This window comes from Mobula birostris, chromosome 4 (assembly GCF_030028105.1).
Source record: "Mobula birostris isolate sMobBir1 chromosome 4, sMobBir1.hap1, whole genome shotgun sequence".
In the NCBI taxonomy this organism is placed as follows: domain Eukaryota; kingdom Metazoa; phylum Chordata; class Chondrichthyes; order Myliobatiformes; family Myliobatidae; genus Mobula; species Mobula birostris.
Window position 1 is genome coordinate 206674418 of NC_092373.1, and position 22868 is coordinate 206697285.

Consider the following 22868-nt stretch of genomic DNA (forward strand, 5'->3'; position numbering starts at 1 on the left):
GCAGGTGTAGCACTTGTTCCGCTTTCCAGGATAAATGCCAGGAGGGAGGTCAGTGGGGAGGGACGACTGGACAAGAGAGTCGCGCAGGGAGCGATCCCTGTGGAAAGCAGAAAGTGGGGGGTGGGAAGATGTGCTTGGTGATGGGATTCTGTTGGACACAGCAAAAGTTATGGAGAATTATGTGCTGAATGTGAAGGAGTGGTAGGTGAAGACAAGAAGAACCGAATCCCTGGTGGGGTGAGGACAGATATCCATGAAACGGAAGAGATGTGGTTGAGGGCAGCATTGATGGTGGAGGAAGGGAGCCCATTTCTTTGAAGAAGGAGGACATCTTCTTAGATAGAAAACGTAGAAAACCTGCAGTGCAGCAGAGGCCCTTCAGCCCACAATGTGCCCCTACCTTAGAAATTACCTAGAGTTGCCCATAGGCCTCTATTTTTCTAAGCTCCATGTACCTGTTCAGGAGCCTCTTAAAAGACCCTATGGTTTCCGCCTCCACCAGCATCGCCAGCAGCCCATTCCACACACTCACCACCCTCTGCGTAAAAAACTTACCCCTGACATCTCCTCTGTACCTACTCCCCTGTGCCCTCTCGTGTTAGCCATCTCAGCCCTGGGAAAAAACCTCTGATTAACCACACAATCAATGCCTCTCATCATCTTATACACCTCTATCAGGTCACCTCTCATCCTCCATCGCTCCAAGGAGAAAAGGCCGAGTTCACTCAACCCATTCTCATAAGGCATGCTCCCCAATCCAGGCAACATCCTTGTAAATCTCCTCTGCAACTTTTCAATGGTTTCCACGTCCTTCCTGTAGTGAGGTGACCAGAATTGAGCACAGTGCTCCAAGTGGGGTCTGACCAGGGTCGATTATAGCTGTAACATTACCTCTCGGCTCTTAAACTCAATCTCATGATTGATGAAGGCCAATGCACCATGTGCCTTCTTAACCACGGAGTCACCCTGAGTGAGTGCTTTGAGTGTCCTATGGATTCAAACCCCAAGATCTCTGATCCTCCACACTGTCAAGAGTCTTACCATTAATACAATATTTTGTCATCATATTTGACCTACCAGAATGAACCACTTCACACTTATCTGGGTTGAATTCCATCTGCCACTTCTCAGCCCAGTTTTGCATCCTATCAATGTCCCACTGTAACCTCTGACAGCCCTCCACACTACCCACAACACCCCCAACCTTTGTGTCATCAGCAAATTTACTATCCCATCCCTCCACTTCCTCATCCAGGTCATTTATAAAAATCATGAACAGAAGGGGTCTCAGAACAGATCCCTGAGGCACATCACTGATCACCGACTACAACCAGTCCTTGCCTTCTGTGGGCAAGCCAGTTCTGGATCCACAAAGCAATGTCCCCTTGGATCCCATGCCTCCCTACTTTCTCAATGAGCCTGGCATGGGGTACTTTATCAAATGCCTTGCTGAAATCCAAATACATTACATTTACTGCTCTACCTTCATCAATGTGTTTAGTCACATCCTCAAAAAATTCAATCAGGCTCGTAAGGCACAACCTGCCTTTAACAAAGCCACGCTGACTATTCCTAATCGTATTATGCCTCTCCAAATGTTCATAAATCCTGCCTCTCATGATCTTCTCCATCAACTTACCAACCACTGAAGTGAGACTCACTGGTCTGTAACTTCCTGAGCTATCTCTACTCCCTTTCTTGAACAAGGGAACAACATCTGCAACCCTCCAATCCTCCAGAACTTCTCCTGTCCCCATTGATGATGCAAAGACCATCACCAGAGGCTCAGCAATCTCCTCCCTCGCTTCCCACAGTAACCTGGGGTTATCTCATCCGGTCCTGGTGATTTATCCAACCTGATGCTTTCCAAAAGCTCCAGCACATCCTCTTTCTTGATGTCTATATGCTCAAGCCTTTCAATCTGCTGTAAATCATCCCTACAATTGCCAAGATCCTTTTCCATAGTGAATACTGAAGTAAAGTATTCATTAAGTACCTCTGCTATCTCCTCTGGTTCCATACACACTTTCCCACTGTCACACTTGATTCGTCCTATTCTCTCACATCTTATCCTCTTGCTCTTCATATACTTGTAGAATGCCTTGAGCTTTTCCTTAATCATGCTCACAGAATACTGTCTGCTTACCTGTCCACCAGCAACAACCTTTGTATCAGGAGTTTAAAAGTGAAGTTCAAGTCTAATTATCATTCAACCATACATGAATATAGCCCAAAGAAACAGCAATCCCCTGGAGCCAAGGTGCAACAAATACACAGCACAACAGCTCAAGGCACCCAGCATATTTAAGATAGCAAAATCACATCGAGTTGCACAAAAAATATATATATAGCCCAAGTCTCTGAATGATACGTCCCGCAGATTAATGGTGCAGTTCCCAACAGTCTGCAGAGAAAGACACACATGCAATCCAGCTTGTCATTCCACTGGTCGAACACTGGAGGGCAGCACCAACAGACAAAGCCACCCCCTAACAATGGGTGCCACACTGGACTGCAGCATAGAGGAGGTGTGGAATTGAACGTAGGGGGTTCAGGAGTGAACTGATCGAGGAGGTGTGGAATTGAACGTAGGGGGTTCAGGAGTGAACTGATCGAGGAGGTGTGGAATTGAACGTAGGGGATTCAGGAGTGAACTGATTGAGGTGGTGTAGGAGCAAGCATAGGGGGTTCAGGAGCGAAATCATAGAGGAGGTGTGGAATTGAACGTAGGGGGTTCAGGCGTGAACTCATAGAGGAGGTGTGGAAGATGATGAGGGGAGTAGACATGGTGAAAGCATCAAATCTTTTTATGCAGAGACGGGATGTTAAAGTAAGAGTGCATATGGTAAAGATGAGAAATTCTCAAGCTTTATTCAATTAGATTCATTTGTTGCATCAAAGTGTATATTAGAACCATGGAACCATAGAACCATAGAAACTACAGCACAGAAACAGGCCTTTTGGCCCTTCCTGGCTATGCCGAACCATTTTCTGCCTAGTCCCACTGACCTGCACACGGACCATATCCCTCCATACACCTCCCATCCATGTATCTGTCCAATTTATTCTTAAATGTTAAAAAAGAACCCGCATTTACCACCTCTTCTGGCAGCTCATTCCATACTCCCACCACTCTCTGTGTGAAGAAGCCCCCCCTAATGTTCCCTTTAAACTTTTCCCCCCTCACCCTTAACCCATGTCCTCTGGTTTTTTTCTCTCCTTGCCTCAGTGGAAAAAGCCTGCTTGCATTCACTCTATCTATACCCATCATAATTTTATATACCTCTATCAAATCTCCCCTCATTCTTCTACGCTCCAGGGAATAAAGTCCTAACCTATTCAACCTTTCTCTGTAACTGAGTTTCTCAAGTCCCGGCAACATCCTTGTAAACCTTCTCTGCACTCTTTCAACCTTATTTATATCCTTCCTGTAATTTGGTGACCAAAACTGAACACAATACTCCAGATTTGGCCTCACCAATGCCTTATACAACGTCATCATAACATTCCAGCTCTTATACTCAATACTTTGATTAATAAAGGCCAATGTACCAAAAGCTCTCTTTACGACCCTATCTACCTGTGACGCCACTTTTAGGGAATTTTGTATCTGTATTCCCAGATCCCTCTGTTCCACTGCACTCCTCAGTGCCTTACCATTAACCCTGTATGTTCTACGTTGGTTTGTCCGTCCAACGTGCAATACCTCACACTTGTCAGTATTAAACTCCATCTGCCATTTTTCAGCCCATTTTTCCAGCTGGTCCAAGTCCCTCTGCAGGCTCTGAAAACCTTCCTCACTGTCTACTACACCTCCAATCTTTGTATCATCAGCAAACTTGCTGATCTAATTTACCACATTATCATCCAGATCATTGATATAGATGACAAATAACAATGGACCCAGCGCTGATCCCTGTGGCACACCACTAGTCACAGGCCTCCACTCAGAGAAGCAATTCTCTACCACCACTCTCTGGCTTCTTCCATCGAGCCAATGTCTAATCCAATTTACCACCTCTCCATGCATACCTAGCGACTGAATTTTCCTAACTAACCTCCCATGCGGGACCTTGTCAAAGGCCTTACGGAAGTCCATGTAGACAATATCCACTGCCTTTCCTTCATCCACTTTCCTGGTAACCTCCTCGAAAAACTCCAATAGATTGGTCAAACATGACCTACCATGCACAAAGCCATGTTGACTCTCCCTAATAAGTCCCTGTCTATCCAAATGCTTGTAGATTCTGTCTCTTAGTACTCCCTCCAATAACTTACCTACTACCGATGTTAAACTCACTGGCCTATAATTTCCCGGATGACTTTTCGATCCTTTTTTAAACAACGGAACGCATGAGCCACTCTCCAATCCTCCGGCACTTCACCCATAGACAGCGACATTTTAAATATTTCTGCCAGGGCCCCCGCAATTTCAACACTAATCTCCTTTAGGGTCCAAGGGAACAGTCTGTCAGGTCCCGGGGATTTATCCACTTTAATTTTCCTCAAGACAGCAAGCACCTCCTCCTTTTCAATCTGTACAGTTTCCATGGTCTCACTACTTGATTCCCTCAATTCCATAGACTTCATGCCAGCTTCCTTAGTAAATACAGACGCAAAAAACCTATTTAAGGTCTCCCCCATTTCCTTTGGTTCCGCACATAGCCGACCATTCTGCTCTTCAAGAGGACCAATTCTATCCCTTACAATCCTTTTGCTCTTAATATACCTGTAAAAGTTCTTTGGATTATCCTTCACTTTGACTGCCAAGGCAACCTCATGTCTTCTTTTAGCCCTCCTGATTTCTTTCTTAAGTATTTTCTTGCACTTCTTATACTCCTCAAGCATCTGATTTACTCCCTGTTTCCTATAACTCCCTCTTCTTCTTTATCAGAGTTGCAATATCCCTTGAGAACCAAGGTTCCTTATTCCTATTCAATTTGCCTTTAATCCTGACAGGAACATACAAACTCTGCACTCTCAAAATTTCCCCTTTGAAGGCTTCCCACCTACCAAACACATCTTTGCCAGAGAACAACCTATCCCAATCCACGCTTTTTAGATCCTTTCTCATTTCTTCAAATTTGGCCTTCTTCCAGTTCAGAACCTCAACCCTAGGACCAGATCTATCCTTGTCCATGATCAAATTGAAACTAATGGTGTTATGATCACTGGAACCAAAGTGCTCCCCTACACAGACTTCTGTCACTTGCCCTCATTCGTTTCCTAACAGGAGATCCAATATTGCATCCCCTCTAGTTGGTCCCTCTATATATTGATTTAGAAAACTATCCTGAACACATTTTACAAACTCTAAACCATCTAGACCCCTAACAGTATGGGAGTCCCAATCAATATATGGAAAATTAAAATCCCCTACCACCACAACTTTATGTTTCCTGCAGTTGCCTGCTATCTCTCTGCAGATTTGCTCTTCCAAGTCTCGTTGACTATTGGGTGGTCTGTAATACAATCCCACTAATGTGGCCATACCTTTCCTGTTTCTCAGTTTGTTATTGAAATTAACAGCTAATTAAATAAAGGAATGATGCAGGATCAGGTGATGAGCTGTAGCTGCATGATGTGGGAGCTGGTGGACCCCACTGTGGTTCCTGGTGACCACATCTGCAGCAAGTGTTGGCTGCTCGAGGAACTCAGGCTCAAAGTTGAGGACCTGGAATCTGAGTTTCAAACCCTGCGGCACCTCAGGGAGGGGGAGAGTTCCCTGGATTCTCTGTTTCAGGAGGTAGTCTCACCCATTAGATTAGCTGCCTCAAATTCGGTCTGTAGTCAGACAAAAGAGGGTGTTACTGCGAGTGAGGTGATTAGTGGGATCCAAGAGACGGTGCTGGAGGAGCCTCAGCCCTTGAGCTTGTCCAACCGGTCTGAGATTCTTGCTCCCTGTGTGGATGCGAGTGGGGGCTGTAGGAAGGACGAGCAACCTAACTGTGGCACCGTAGTTCAGGGAGCCATTCAAGAGGAGGGAGAGAAGTGAAATGCAGTGGTAATCTGGCGTGAGGATAGAGCATCCCAAAGGCTGTGTTGCCTGCCTGACGACTGGGTTCGGGACATCTTATCTGACCTGCAGAAGAATTTGCAGTGGGAGGGGAAAGATCCCGTTGTCGTGGTCCATGTGGGGATCAACAACGTAGGAAGAATGAGGAAAGAGGTTCTGCTGAGGGAATTTGAGCAGCCAGGGACTAAATTGAAAAGCAGAACCAAAAAGGTGGTAATCTCCGGATTACTACCTGAGCCACGTGCAGATTGGCAGAGGGTCAAGAAGATTAGAGAGTTAAATGCATGGCTCAAGGATTGGTGCGGGAGAAGTGGGTTTGAATTCGTGGGAAATTGGCACCAGTATTGGGAAGGAGGGAGCTGTACCAATGGGACAGTCTCCACCTGAACTGTGATGGGATCTGAATCCTAGTGAATCACATAACTAGGGCTGTGGATAGGGCTTTAAACTAAATAGTAGGGGAGTGGGTTCAACAGATTAGAGAAGAAAAGTAAAAAAATCAAACTGCGGATAAAGATGAAGAAAAAGCAAAAGGTGAAAAAGAGATAGGTAACAGTGGAGTGAAGAAAAAGCTAGTGCAAAAGAGTAAAAGATTACAAGATTTTAAAAGCACAATTAATGTGTAAGGGCACTTTATTTGAATGCCCTTAGTACTTGAAACAGGGCCAGTGAACTTGTGGCACTAATCAGTATAAAGGGGTATAATTTAGAGGCCATTACAAAGATGTGGTTGCAGGGTGGAGCGGATTGGGAATTAAATATCCAAGGAGATCAGGTAATATGGAAGGATAGGCAGGAAGGTAAGGGAGATGGGGTAGTACTCTTAATTAAAGATGAGATCCGGGCAATAGTGAGAGACGATATAAGATCTAAGGAGCAGAATTTTGAATCTATCTGGGTAGAGATTAGGAATAGTAAGGGGAGTTGTCTATTAGCCACTGAATAATAAGATTACAGTGGCACAGGCAATAAACAGAGAAATATCTGAGGCATGTAAGGATGGAACAGCAGTTATCATGGGGACTTCAACTTGCACATAGATTGGATGAATCAAGTTGGTCAAGGCTGTCTTCAGGAAGACTTCATAGAATGCATCCATGATAGCTTTCTTGAACAGCAAGTTACTGAACCTACAAGGGAACGTGCAATGAGACAGGTAAAATTATTGATCTTGTAGTTAGGGATCATCTTGGAAAGAGTGACCACAGTATGATTGAGTTTCTCCAACAAATGGAGGGTGCAATAATTTGATCTAAAACCAGTGTATTATGCCTAAACAATGGAGACTACAATGGGATGAGAGAGGAGTTGGATAGGGTAGACTGGGAACACAGGCTATATGGTGGGACGGTTGAGAAACAGTGGAGGACTTCCAAAGAGATTTTTCATGGTGCTCAACAGAAGTATATTCCAGTTAAAAGCAAGGACAGTAAGGGTGGGGAGAGCCAGCCTTGGATAACTAAGAAAATACAAGAAGGCATCAAACTAAAAGCTCATACATACAAAGTCGCCAAGAGTAGTGGGAAACTGGAAGATTGGGAAAACTTTAAAAAGCAACAAAGAACCACTAAACGAGCAATAAAGAAAGGGAAGATAGATTATGAAAACAAACTAGCACAAAATATAAAAATGGATAGTAAAAGTTTTTGTAATTATATAAAGTCGATAAAGGTGGATAAAGTGAACGTAGGTCCCTTCAAGGGAGAAGAGGGGGAATTGATAGTGAGTAATGAGGAAATAGCCGAGGCTTTGAATGGCTATTCTGTATTTGTCCTTATGGTGGAGGACACATCTAACATGCCAAAGAGAGATGTTACAGATACAATGGGGGTTGAGGAGCTCAATACAATAGGTAGTACTGAGCAAACTTGTGGGCCTGAAGATGGATAAGTCCTCTGGTCCTGATGGAATGCATCCCAGGGTACTGAAAGAAATGGCAGAAGTTATAGTAGAGGCTTTGGTGATGGTCTACTAAATTTCTCTAGATTCTGGGCAGGTCCCAGCAGATTGGAAGATGGCAAATGTCACGCCACTGTTCAAAAAAGGATGTAGGCAGAAGGAAGGTAACTATAGGCCAGTTAGTTTAACATCTGTTAGCTTAATATTTGGAAAAATGCTTAATGCTATCATTAAAGAAGAGATAGTGAGTCATCTGGAAGGAAATGGATCCATCAGGCAGGCACAGCATAAATTCAGCAAAGGCAGGTCCTGTTTGACAAACTTACTGGAGTTCTTTGAGGATATAATGAGCATAGTGGATAGAGGGGAACAGATGGGCATTATTTACTTGGATTTCCAGAAGGTGTTCGATACAGTGCTGCATAAAAGACTTATCCATAAGATAAGGATTCATAGAGTTGGGGGTGATGTATTCGCATGGATAGAGGATTGGTTGACTAATAGAAAGCAGCGAGTTGGGATACTTGGGTGTTATTCTAGTTGGCAATCAGTGGTGAGCGGTGTGCCACAGGGGTCAGTGCTGGGCTCACAACTGTTCACGATATACATTAATGATCTGAAAGAGAGAACCGAGTGCAGTGTATCGCAGTTTGCTGTTGACACTAAATTCAACGGAAAAGCAAATTGTGCAGAAGATACGGAGAGTCTGCAGAGAGATATAGATAGGTTAAGTGAGTGGGCAAGGGTCTGGCAGATGGAGTACAATGTTGGTAAATACGAGGCCATCCACTTTGGAAGGAAAAATGAAAGAGCAGGTTATTATTTAAATGGTAAAAGATTGCAGTATGCTGCTGTGCAGAACTTGGGAGTGTTTTTGCATGAATTGCAAAAGGTTGGTTTGAGGAAAGATATTCTGGCTTTGGAGGTGATGCAGAGAAGGTTCACCAGGTTGATTCCAGAGATGGGGCGGTTAGACTATGAGGAGAGATTGAGTCACCTGGGATTGTACTCACTGGAATTCAGAAGGATGCGACAAGATCTTATAGAAACATATAAAATTGTCAGAGAGATAGATAAAATAGAGGCAGGAAACTTGTTTCCACTGATAGGTGAGACTAGAGCTAGGGGACATAGCGTAAGATTCAGGGGAGTAGATTTAGGATGGAGATGAGGAGGAACTGCTTTTCCCAGAGAGTGGTGAATCTGTGGAATTCTCTGCACAATGAAGCAGTGAAGGCTACCTCAGTAAATATAGGTTGGATAGATTTTTGCATAGTAGGGGAATTAGGGTTATGGGGAAAAGGCAGGTGGGTGGAGATGAGTCCATGGTCAGATCAGCTGGGATCTTATTGAACGGCGGAGCAGGCTCGACAGGCTGGATGGCCTACTCCTGCTCCTATTTCTTATGTTCTTATGAAATACATCATTTGCATCAACAGTAATGTGCCGGGGCAGCCCAGAAGTGTCTCCACATTTGCAGTGCCAACATAACATCCCATAACTCACTGACCTGAACCTGTAGAGCTTTGGGATGTGGGAGGCAACTGGAGCACAAAGAAACCTCTGCAGTCCTGGGGAGAATGTACAACCCCCCCACAGAGAACGGTGGGAATTTCCTGCGTGTTGGTCCTGCAACTGCAGAATCTTTTGTCCCAGTTGGCATGGACGAGCTGGGCTCTATGAGTGAGTCCTCTCCCATTAACAGTGGATATCTGGGCTCAGTTACACGGGCTGCCTTTAACAGTTGACAGTGCTCAGACACTGACTTGTGCCTTGCGCACATTGAGTGTTACTTGCAATACAGATGTCCACCTGTCCAGTGAAGCTACAAGCAATGTAATTCTTCAGGTTGTCATAGCTGAGAAGGGAGGGTACTGTTGATCAGTTGCCAGTCAATGCTCCCAATGGCGTGAATGTCACATAACCTCTGACAACCAAGTCCAGCTCCTGGCCTACATGTGTGGCTTTGCGACTAAACCCACTGGAGAGGGGGCAGAGCCAGGTTACTGGCACCTTAAAACTAGTCACTTCAGGCAGGTGGGACTCGTCAGCCGTGGTGGCAACACATCTAGAAGGAAAACTCTGATCTCAAACTTCCGAAGCCTTGCGGCTGTACCCATAAAAGCTCTCTGGAAATAAGTGCAGGGGAGAGTACAGAACTGGATTCCCTAAGGCAGTCCAAAGTTGAGTTAATGTTGACTGGCAACCTCTGCAATGCCACTGGTATCAGCCTCTGCCATTCCGTTAGATTTGTTAGCCGTGTGGAGAGGGCCAGCCTGCTCTCCATATTACATTGCCCAGGCTTACACATGACAGCTTGGATGCACCATCCACGATTGACCACGACAACGGAGGGCCTCTTACAGTACCACTGCAGGTCACGGTATACAGCTCTGCACTATTTTACCAGATGCTGAGACACAATTTCATTTCCTGTATTTTGGTCAGAGTGTAGAGTAAATGAAAGGTGGTGTGAAGAAGCTGAGGCTACAGAGCTTGAGGGGAAAGGGAGTTCCGTGCAGGGCAGGGAGCTGCAGCTGCTGTTCTCTGACTCCATCCCAAGGAAGGCTGGCCTGGCTCCAGCCAGAAAATATTATATTACATCAGGTGTATTGTCAAGGAAGTGTTTACTTCAGACATGCAACTGATATTAGAGGCTGAACTGACACATGACACAAAATTATTTTTTAAAAGGTAATTCACTAAATGAAATCCAAACAGGATACAGAGCAATAGGAATATATAATCGGTATCTGCAGGTGGTGACAGGGCAGGTGGAGAAAGAGCAGGTGTATCAGGGCAGGTGGTAGACGGCAGTTGGTGACAGGACAGGTAGGACAGGACAGGTGGTGACAGGGCAGGTGGGACAGGACAGGTGGTGACAGGGCAGGTGGGACAGGGCAGGTGGTGACAGGGCAGGTGGAACACAGCAGTTAGAACAGGGTGGAGGTGAAAGGGCAGGTGTATCAGGGCAGGTGATTCGGGGCAGGTGGTGAACAGGCAGGTGATTCGGGGCAGGTGGTAGCAGGGCAGATAGGACAGGAGATCTGTTCTACCTGTTTTTTCCTGTCTTGTAGTGCTGCCCTCTAATTCACTCAGCCGTGTATGGGACACCACAGGTCTGAGATTTTACCTCTGAACCATGAGGTTGGGATTTAAAATGGCATTTCAGAGTGCTAGGCCTGTGTTCTCGGTTACCCCTAAGGAGACGGCAGATGCTGCGATCTGGAGTAAAGCAACTAGCTGGCGAACAACTCAGAGCTTCGAGCAGCACCTTGACAATTTGTGCCACCACCTACCACACACACCCACAGATGTTGCCAGACTCCCTCAGTTCCTCCATTTGAGTGCTTCTGCAGTACTGAGGAATTCACAGCCACAGACGGCCAAGTCACTGAATATAGTCAAAGCAGAAGCTGATAGGTTCTTGATTAGTCAGGAATCAAAGGTTATGAGAAGGCTGGAGAACGGGGCTCAGAGGCATAATAAATCAGCTATGATGGTATGTAGAACAGCCCTGTTGGGACATCTGGTCTAATTTTCTCCTACGTCTTATGGTCTTGTCTGAGGATTGTCTGAAGTTCTCTCCTTTCAGCTGTGATGTGCAGCTATGACTAGTTTGGAAAACACTCAGCAAGTCAGTCAGCATCTGTGGAGCGAGTGGCGGCTTTGGGAGAGGCTGCTTGAGTAGCCTGGGCCAGTGACCGTGGTGCCATGGTGGAGGGAGGGTGTGTTTAGTGGAGGGGTGGGTCCTTGCGCGAGTGATTACCCAGGATTAAGTGAGAAAGGAGAGGGACGCGGGCACCAGCAGTCGATAAAGTGGTGCCGTTTGAAAAGTGAAATCACAGCTGAGCAACTGGGTGAACATCACGGTCAAAAGGGCAGCATGGTAGTGTAACGCTATGACAACACCAGCGATACGGGTTCAATCCTCACCACCGTCCACAAGGAGCGTATACGTTCTCCTGGTGACCGCGTGCGTTTCCTCCGCTTTCCGCCCACAGTCCAAAGACATACCGGTTAGGGTTGGCAACAGTTGTGTGAAGATCCCAGCACGCCCTGACACTCTGTTTGTCGCTGATGCAAAATGACACGTTTCACTGTATGTCTGATGCCTCACTGTAGATGTGACAAAGAAAATTAATCTCTGCCCTTATCCTAATTTTAGTTTATTTTATATAAAGATGCAACATGGAACAGACCCTTCTGACCTAGTGGACCGTACTGCCCAGCAGTCACCTATTTAGCACTAGCCCTTTCAAGGGACAATTTACAATGACCAATTCACCTAATGGCCAGTACATATTTGGACTGTAGGAGGAAACTGGAGCACCCGGAGGAAACCTAAGCACCTCATGGCAAGAAGGTCCTTACAGGTGGTGCCAGAATTGAACACTTCACACGGGAATGCCCTGAGTTGCAATAGCATCGCGTTAACCATCACACTACAATGGCACCAACGGTTAATGCAGAGATACAATGTAAAATCTGTCAGGAGTTGGTTACAGTCTCTCAGACAGGCTACCATTCCATGTTGTCTCACACTAACAGGTTATTTCCCTTTGCAGATGAAGAGGAATATTGTGCAAGAGATGAAGTACGTGGAGATGGTCCTGGTGGCAGACAATGCAGAGGTTCGTTGCTTCTTCGAACATCATTTACTGAGCCCAGTGCTAAGATTCACGGCTCAGGTTGGAAACAGAGGACAGGAGTTAGCCAATGTTGATCAAAGGTAGAAACAGCGAAACATAGTACATAGAAACTGAGAAGAGAGAGCATAGAACAGTGAACACAGAAACAGAGAACACAGAACATAGAACAGTGAACAGAGTACAGAGAACAGAGAAACAGTGAACTTAGAGCAGAGAACAGTACAGGGCCGCCTCTGTACCTGCACTGACCATGCTGCCGAATTAAAGTAATCCTACCTACCTTCTCATGGTCTGTATACCTCAATCCCCTGCCTGTTCACGTTCCTGTCTAAGTAGCTCTTCAATGTTGCTATCACATCTAAACATAGAACATACCCCAGTAATCGAAACATAGAACATACCCCAGTGCAGTAATCGAAACATAGGACATACCTCAGTAATCGAAACATAGGACATACCTCAGTAATCGAAACATAGAACATACCCCAGTGCAGTAATCGAAACATAGGACATACCTCAGTAATCGAAACATGGGACATACCTCAGTGCAGTAATCTAAACATAGAACATACCCCAGTGCAGTAATCTAAACATAGAACATACCCCAGTGCAGTAATCGAAACATAGGACATACCTCAGTAATCGAAACATAGGACATACCTCAGTAATCGAAACATAGAACATACCCCAGTGCAGTAATCGAAACATAGGACATACCTCAGTAATCGAAACATAGGACATACCTCAGTAATCGAAACATGGGACATACCCCAGTTCAGTAATCGAAACATGGGACATACCTCAGTAATCGAAACATGGGACATACCCCAGTGCAGTACAAGCTCTTCAGCCACTATGTTGTGCCAACTTTTTTACCAGCTCTAAGAACAACCTAACTTTTCCGTCTTACATCTCTCTCCAATTTTAATTATCCATGTGACTCTTATATGTCCCTAATATATCTTCCTCTGCCATCACCCTGAGCAGCAAGTTCCATGCCCCCAACATTCTGTGTAAAATTTACCTCTGACATCCCCCCTGTTTCCTCCATTGACCCTGGCGGTCCAGTCCAGGCACCCACCACTCTCTGTGTAAAAGAAAACTTGTCTCATAAATCTTGTTTGAACTTACCCTTTTCGCTTTAAACCTACGCCCACTAGTGTATAACATTTCCACCCTGGGGTAAGACTCTGACCATCTACTCTGGCTGTACCTGTCATTATCTTATAAACCAACCTCTCATGTCCACTCTCACTCTACAAAAAACAATTCGTTTGTCTAATTTCTCCTTATAGCTAATACGAGGGGTGATTGATAAGTTCATGGCCTGAGGTAGAAGGAGTCAATTTTAGAAAACCTAGCACATTTACTTTTCAACATGGTCCCCTCCTACATTTACACACTTAATCCAGCGGTCTTTGTAGAAGTCGGTGTCTTAGACCTCCAGGTGGTCCACAGCAGGGGTGATTGATAACTTTGTGGCCTAAGGTAGAAGGAGATGAGTTATACAGCTCTCGATACATGCACATGCAGTTCAACTCTTTGAGTGATTATGCAGAAAGCTTGAAGTTAATAACCCATCTCCTTCTACCTCTCCCTCTCCAAGTGTTGCTTTGCCTCTGGTGACAACGTGGCATACCCACGACTTGCTAACCCTAACCCTACACCGTTAGAATGAGGGAGGAAACGGGGGCAGCCGAGGTCTCGGTGGGAACATACAGGCAGCAGTGGGAATTGAACCCCAATTACCGATGATATAAAGCGTAGAGCTAACCTCTGTGCTACCAAGATGTGCCGTTGGACCAGCAGTGGAGGTGCCGCACAGTAACTAATTTCACAACGTAAGTCAGTGATATTCAACCTGATTATGAATTCTGGGGGGACCAGTATCCCCATGCACAGGTATATCTCATTTCCGTACAGGTGAGGGGTGTTTGGAGCTGGGCTGTGTGCGACTGGGACCTCTGGCTGTTTATTTATCGAGGTTGGATTGGAGTAGGCCCTTCCTGCCCTTTGAGCCAGGCAGCCCAACGTCCCCCGATTTAACCCGAGCCTCATCACAGGACAATTTACAATGAGTGATCAACGTACCCGGTACGTCTTTAGGCTGCAGGAGGAAACCAGATCACCCAAAGAAAACCCGTGCATTCCACTGGGAGGATGCACAGACTCCTTCAGGTGACATTGGAACTGAGCTCCGAACTTGGACAACCTGAGCTGCTAAAGCGTTTTACTAACCACTGTCCCAACTCTGCAGCCGCTCAGGAGGGCTCAAGATGCTCAGCTATTAGGTGTGTGAGCTCCATGCACGTAAAGTGTGGTTGAGGTAAAAGATAAAGTAAAATGAATTTATTATCAAAGTTCATGGACAGTATCTCACCATATACAAACTTGAGATTCATGTTCTTGCAGGCATTCATAGTAAAGACAAAGAAACAAAACAATAATAATAAATACACAATAAATATTGAGAACATGAGATGAAGAGTCCTTGAAAGTGAGTCCATAGGTTGTGGGAACAGTTCAGTGATGGGGGAAGTGAAGTTGAGTAAAGTTAGCCCCTCTGGTTCAAAAGCCTGATGGCTGAGGGGTAATAACTGTTCCTGAAGCTGGTGGTGTGAGTCCTGAGGCTCCTGTACCTCCTTCCCGATGGCAGCAGTGAGAAGAGAGCATGTCCTGGGTATTCGAGGTCTTTGACGTTGGATTCTGCTTTCCTGGCAGTGCTCCTTGCAGACGTGCTCAATAGCAGGGAGGGTTTTACCTGTGATGGACTGGGCTGTATCCACTACTTTCTGTAGGCTTTTCAGTTCAAGGTGTTTCCATATCTGCTAAATCTACTGAATGTTGGACCAGGCTAGTACAACATGGGATCATTCCTGCTCCCATTACCTCTGCTCTTTTGTCCATGTCATTTGGTGATTTGTGCCTTGACCATGATATAACATTTTCAGTTTTGTTGATGACACAATACAAGGTAGGAATCGGAGGGAGATAACAATGCCCAGAGGTTTCTGACCATCTGAATGAGATGTAATGAGCAGGAGCATATGCAAACCCACTCCTGGAAAACATCCTCCATTCTTGCTTGTTCTTTAAGCTTCTTTATTACCCACTGTACCTGCACACTGACCATTTACGTCTCATGGATGTGGACTTGGACAAATTGGGGAATGGGCAAACCAGTGGCAGATGGAATACAGAGTAGGGAAATACACGGTCATGCACCGTGCTAGAAAAAATAAAGGCGCAGATTATTTTCGAAATAGGGAGTGAATTCAGAAACCCGAGGTGCAAAAAGACTTGTTTTCGGATCTCCCCCTCCCCCTCCCACTTTCAAATCTCTTACTAGCTCTTCTTTCAGTTAGTCCTGACGAAGGGTCTGGGCCCGAAACGTCGACTGTACCCCTTCCTATAGATGCTGCCTGGCCTGCTGCGTTTTACCAGCAACTTTTATGTGTGTTGCAAAAAAACTTGGGAGTCTCAGTCAACGTTCCCTCCAAGGTGTGCCACAAAAGGTTGTCACCTTCTACCTCAGTGCCATGTTAAGTGTATCTCACTATCGTACACAATCACATTTCCTTTTCCGGTTTCTGATGCAGATGGTGTTGACAATGTGGGATTTGTGATGATTTGTCTGCAGATTTTAGAACTAGCTTATTTATACTGTTTTTATTGAAGAAATTATTCAGCGTACACATTGTTGTCACTGGGCACAAAATTGCACAGCACAAGAATTTTGCGCACACTGGCCATTACAAATGAGAGAGAACATTTTGTCTCAGTGCAGAATTCCCTAAAGGTTGATTTGCAGACTGAGTCTGTGGTGAGGAAGGCAAATGCAATCTTCACATTCATTCCCAGAGGACGAGAATATAAAAGCAAAGATGTGACACTAAGTGTTCCCAGCACACTGGCAAAATTAAATTTCAAGTACTGTGAGCAGTTTTGGACCGCTTACCTGAGAAAAGATGTGCTGGCATTGGTTCACGAGAATGATTCCAAGAATGGAATGATTAACGTATGAAGAATGTTTGATGTCTCTGGCCTGTTTAGAAGGATTTCATTGAAACTATGAGGAGTGGTTGATAACTTCGTGACCTAACGTAGAAGGATTCAATTTTAGAAAACCTGGCACATTTATTTTTGAACATAGTCCCCTGCTACATGTACACACTTAGTCCAGCGGTCATGGAGCATACGGATCCCTTCTTTATAGAAGTGGTCCACAACAGGGGTGATTGATAAGTTCGTGGCCTAAGGTAGAAGGAGATGAGTTATTAACTTCAAACTTCATGCATTACCACTCAAAGAGTTGAACTGCACGTGCATGTGACGAGAGCATCTTGGACCTCCAGGTGGTCCACAGCAGGAGTGATAGATAAGTTCGTGGCCTAAGGTAGAAGAAGAGGAGTTATACAGCTCTCGTTACATGTACAGCAGTTGAGTGAAAATGCAGAAAGTTTGAAGTTACTAACTCATCTCCTTCTACTTTTGGGCCACAAACTTATCAATCACCCCTGCCGTGGACCACTTCTGGATATGCTCCCTGACCACTGGAGTAAGTGTGTAAATGTAGGAAGAATAAATGTGCTAGGTTTTCTAAAATTGAGACCGTCTACCTCAGGCCACGAACTTATCAATCACCCCTCGTATATTGAATAATGAATGTGTAGAGGCGGTTTCCTATAGTGCGGGGTTTAGGACCAAAGGACACAGCCTAAAAATAAAAGGGTGTCCCTTTAAAACAGAGATGAGAGGTAATTTCTTCACTTGGAAGGTGGCGAATCTTTGCAATTCATTGCCACAGACAGCTACAGATGCAAATTCATTATGTACATTTAAAGCAGAAGTCAATAGGTTATTGTAAAGTTATGAGGAGAAGGCAAGAGAATGAGGTTAAAGGGATAATAATTCAGCCATGACAACGGCACAGACCCGATGGGCCAAATGGCCTAATATTGCTCCTATGTCTTATGGTGATGGGCTGTAATATGAGAATGATGGAGATCATTTAGATGATAAGATTATAGGCGTGGGACTGTGTAAGAGTGTGGGATGGTTTGGATGGTGAGATGCTGGCAGGGATGTCAGCAGAGCAGCAATGGTGTGCGTTTCTGGGGAAAAATGAGGAAGGTGCAGGACATGTGTATTCCAAAAATGAAGAAACACTCTAATGGTAAAATAGTACAACCGTCGCTGACAAGGGAACCATAGAAACCATAGAAACTACAGCACAGAAACAGGCCTTTTGGCCCTTCTTGGCTGTGCCAAACCATTTCTGCCTAGTCCCACTGACCTGCACACAGACCATATCCCTCCATACACCTCCCATCCATGTATCTGTCCAAATTATTCTTAAATGTTAAAAAAGAACCCGCATTTACCACCTCGTCTGGCAGCTCATTCCATACTCCCACCACTCTCTGTGTGAAGAAGTCCCCTCTAATGTTCCCTTTAAACTTTTCCCCCCTCACCCTTAACCCATGTCCTCTGTTTTTTTTCTCCCCTTGCCTCAGTGGAAAAAGCCTGCTTGCATTCACTCTATCTATACCCATCATAATTTTATACATCTCTATCAAATCTCCCCTCATTCTTCTACGCTCCAGGGAATAAAGTCCTAATCTATTCAACCTTTCTCTGTAACTGAGTTTCTCAAGTCCCGGCAACATCCTTGTAAACCTTCTCTGCACTCTGTCAACCTTACTTATATCCTTCCTGTAATTTGGTGACCAAAACTGAACACAATACTCCAGATTCGGCCTCACCAATGCCTTATACAACCTCATCATAACATTCCAGCTCTTATACTCAATACTTTGATTAATAAAGGCCAATGTACCAAAAGCTCTCTTTACGACCCTATCAACCTGTGACGCCACTTTTAGGGAATTTTGTATCTGTATTCCCAGATCCCTCTGTTCCACTGCACTCCTCAGTGCCTTACCATTAACCCTGTATATTCTACCTTGGTTTGTCCTTCCAACGTGCAATACCTCACACTTGTCAGTATTAATCTCCATCTGCCATTTTTCAGCCCATTTTTCCAGCTGGTCCAAGTCCCTCTGCAGGCTCTGAAAACCTTCCTCACTGTCTACTACACCTCCAATCTTTGTATCATCAGCAAATTTGCTGATCCAATTTACCACATTATCATCCAGATCATTGATATAGATGACAAATAACAATGGACCCAGCACTGATCCCTGTGGCACACCACTAGTCACAAGCCTCCACTCAGAGAAGCAATTCTCTACTACCACTCTTTGGCTTCTTCCATTGAGCCAATGTCTAATCCAATTTACCACCTCTCCATGTATACCTTGTGACTGAATTTTCCTAACAAACCTCCCATGTGGGACCTTGTCAAAGGCCTTACTGAAGTCCATGTAGACAATATCCACTGCCTTCCCTTCATCCACTTTCCTGGTAACCTCCTCGAAAAACTCCAATAGATTGGTCAAACATGACGTACCACGCACAAAGCCATGTTGACTCTCCCTAATAAGTCCCTGTCTATCCAAATGCTTGTAGATTCTGTCTCTTAGTACTTCCTCCAATAACTTACCCACTACCAACGTTAAATTTAATGGCCTATAATTTCCCGGATTACTTTTTGATCCTTTTTTAAACAACAGAACAACATGAGCCACTCTCCAATCCTCTGGCACCTCACCTGTAGACAGCGACATTTTAAATATTTCTGCCAGGGCCCCTGCAATTTCAACACTAGTCTCCTTCAAGGTCCGAGGGAACACCCTGTCAGGTCCCAGGGATTTATCCACTTTAATTTTCCTCAAGACAGCAAAGACCTCCTCCTTTTCAATCTGTACAGTTTCCATGATCTCACTACTTGATTCCCTCAATTCCATAGAATTCATGCCAGTTTCCTTAGTAAATACAGATGCAGAAAACCTATTTAAGATCTCCCCCATTTCCTTTGGTTCCGTACATAGCCGACCACTCTGATCTTCAAGAGGACCAATTTTATCCCTTACAATCCTTTTGCTCTTAATATACCTGTAAAAGCTCTTTGGATTATCCTTCACTTTGACTGCCAAGGCAACCTCAAGTCAAAGCTATTGTAAAAGCAAAAGAAAGGGAATACAACAAAGCAAAAATTAGTGAGATTGGGAAGTTTTTAAGACCTACATAGAGCCACTAAGAAAATCATTAGATGAGAAAAGATGAAATATGAAAGCAAGCTAGCAAATAATATCAAAGTAGATAGTAAATTTTTTTTCAAGTATGTTAAAAATAAAAGAGAAATGAGAGTGGATATAGGACCGCTAGAAAGTGAGCCCTGAGAAATAATAACGAGAGACAAGGAGATGGCTGATAACTAAATCAGTATTTTGCATCAGTCTTCACTGTGGAAGACGCTAGCAGTATGCCTGATGTTGTAGTGTGTGAAGGAAGAGAAGTGGGTGTATTTACTGTTACAAGAGAGAAGGAGAGAAAGTTACTAACATGTTAGCGCATTGGCTGATTTGTAGGAGGCAGTGAGTGGGAATAATAGGACCCTTTTCTGGTTGGCTGCCAGTGACTAGTGGTGTTCCACAGGGATCACTGCTTCTTTTCATGCTATATATAAATGATTTAGATGATGGAGCAGATGGCGTTGTTGCCAAGTTTACAGATGATATGAAGATTGGTGGAGGGGCAGGTAGTGTTGAGAAAACAGGTAGGATGCAGAATGAATTAGACAGATTCGAAGATTGGGCAAGAAGGGCAAATGAAATACAATGTTGGAAAATGCATGGTCTTGCACTTTGGTAGTAGAAATAAATGTGCGAACTATTTTCTAAACAGGGAGAAAATCCAGGAATCTGAGATGCAAAGGGACTTGGGAGTCCTTGTGCAGAACACCCTAAAGGTTAACTTGCAGGTTGAGTCAGTGGTGAGGAAGGCAAATGCTATGTTTGCATTCATTTCAAGAGGTCTAGAATACGAGAGTAAGGATGTGATGCTGAGGCTTTATAAGGCACTGGTGAGGCCTCACCTTGCGTATTGTGAACAGTTTTGGGCCCCTCATCTTAGAAAAGATGTACTGACATTGGAGGGTTCACAAGGATGATTCCAGGAATGAAAGGGTTATCATACGAGGACCATTTGATGGCTCTGGGCCTGTACTTGCTGGAATTCAGAAGAATGAAGGGGGGATCTCATTGAAATCTTTTGAATGTTGAAAGGCCTAGACAGAGTAGATGTGGAAAGGATGTTTCTCATAGTGGGAGAGTCTACATCAAGAGGGCACAGCCTCAGGATAGAGGGGTGTCCATTCAAAACAGAGGTGTGGAGAAATTTCTTTAGCCAAAGTTTGGTGAATTTGTGGAATTTGTTGCCACAGGCAGCTGTGGAGGACAGGTCATTGGGTGTATTTAATTGGGTTCTTGACTGGACATAGCAACAAAAAGTATGGGGAGAAGGCTGGGAAGTGGGGCTGAGGAGGAAATAGAAATAAGATCTGCCATGATTGAATGATGGAACAGATGGCCTAATTCTGCTCCTATATCTTATGGTCTTATGTCTTATGGATAGATTGTGTACAGAGTGGTTTAGATGGTGGGACTGAGTGGGATAGGGCATTGTGTACAGAGAGGTTTGGGTGGTGGGTCTGGGTGGGTTTGGACATTGTGTAGAGTGGTTCGGGTGGTGGGACTGGATGGGACTGAGGATTGTGTACAGAGTGGTTTGGGTGCTGGGTCTGAGTGGGATAGGACATTGTGTAGAGTGGTTTGGGTGGTGGGTCTGAGTGGGATAGGACATTGTGTAGAGTGGTTCGGGTGGTGGGACTGGATGGGATTGAGGATTGTGTACAGAGTGGTTTTGGTGCTGGGTCTGAGTGGGATAGGACATTGTGTAGAGTGGTTTGGATGGTGGGACTGGATGGGATTGAGGATTGTGTACAGATGGTTTTGGTGCTGGGTCTGAGTGGGTTTGGACATTGTGTAGAGTGGTTTGGATGGTGGGACTGGATGGGATTGAGGATTGTGTACAGAGTGGTTTTGGTGCTGGGTCTGGGTGGGTTTGGACATTGTGTAGAGTGGTTTGGATGGTGGGACTGGATGGGATTGAGGATTGTGTACAGAGTGGTTTTGGTGCTGGGTCTGGGTGGGTTTGGACATTGTGTAGAGTGGTTCGGGTGGTGGGACTGGATGGGATTGAGGATTGTGTACAGAGAGGTTTGGGTGGTGGGTCTGGGTGGGTTTGGACATTGTGTAGAGCGGTTCGGGTGGTGGGACTGGATGGGACAGAGTGGATTTCAGTCAATTATGTCTAATCACTGATTGTTTTCCAGTACCAAGTCCTTGGGAAGAATAAGGATGCTGTGGTGAAGAGGATGCTCAACATTGCAAACACGATGGACATGGTGAGTGAGTTTACCACATGTCACACAGTCTTATCCACACCCGTAACCACTCGACTAATGAATCCTCCTACTCACCTTAGTCAGAGAAATGCAAATTGTGGCAGGTACTGGTTACCTGCAATAAAAGCCAAAGATGCTTGTCGTGAGAGAATGTTTGACTGCTCAGCTCTTTGGATGAGAGTGAAGTCAGCAAGGGCAGAGTGACACAAGGCTCAGTGACTGGAGGACAGCCGGATTGCCTGATTCCTCCCGCACGCCAGGGTCAGCAATGGCTCCAGGTGGCTGCAGAATATCTGAAGGGGAGGGTCAGCAGCCAGAGGTCATGGTGCACGTTGGCACCAATGACGTAGGTAGAAAGGGGAAAGAGGGGACGAGGTCCTACACAGTGAGTCAAGTCAAGTCAGGTCGCTTTTTATTGTCATTTCGACCATAAACTGCTGGTACAGTGCACAGTAAAAATGAAACAACGTCCTCCAGGACCATGGTGCTACATGAAACAACACAAAACTACACTGGACTAAGTGAGACAACACAAAAACTACACTAGACTACAGACCTACACAGGATTACATAAAGTGCACAAAACAGTGCTGGGCAGTACAATAAATAATAAACAAGACAATAGGCACAGTAGAGGACAAATTATAATATAATAATAAATGATGTAGATGTCAGTCTAGTCTCTGGGTATTAAGGATATAAGGATATAAGAATATAAGGAATTGGGAAAGACCCAAAGAACAGGACCTGAGAAGTACTTATAAGACCATAAGATATAGGAGCAGAAGTAGGCCATTCGGCCCATCGAGTCTGCTCCACCATTCAATCATGGGCTGATCTAATTCTTCCAGTCATTCCCACTCCCCTGCCTTCTCCCCATACCCTTTGATGCCCTGGTTAATCAAGAACCTATCTATCTCTGCCTTAAATA

General features: G+C 44.9%; 1 protein-coding gene across 5 annotated transcripts in view; it reads left to right on the forward strand.

The window, feature by feature from the left end:
• Positions 1 to 22868, forward strand: part of LOC140196911 (disintegrin and metalloproteinase domain-containing protein 12-like) — a 212993-nt gene that overhangs the window by 101284 nt on the left and 88841 nt on the right. For all 5 annotated transcript variants that reach the window (XM_072256841.1, XM_072256844.1, XM_072256843.1 and 2 more), the window contains exons 7-8: positions 12484 to 12549; positions 21866 to 21937. In XM_072256841.1, the coding sequence (XP_072112942.1) occupies positions 12484 to 12549; positions 21866 to 21937 (138 nt within the window). The remainder of the gene's footprint in view (positions 1 to 12483; positions 12550 to 21865; positions 21938 to 22868) is intronic.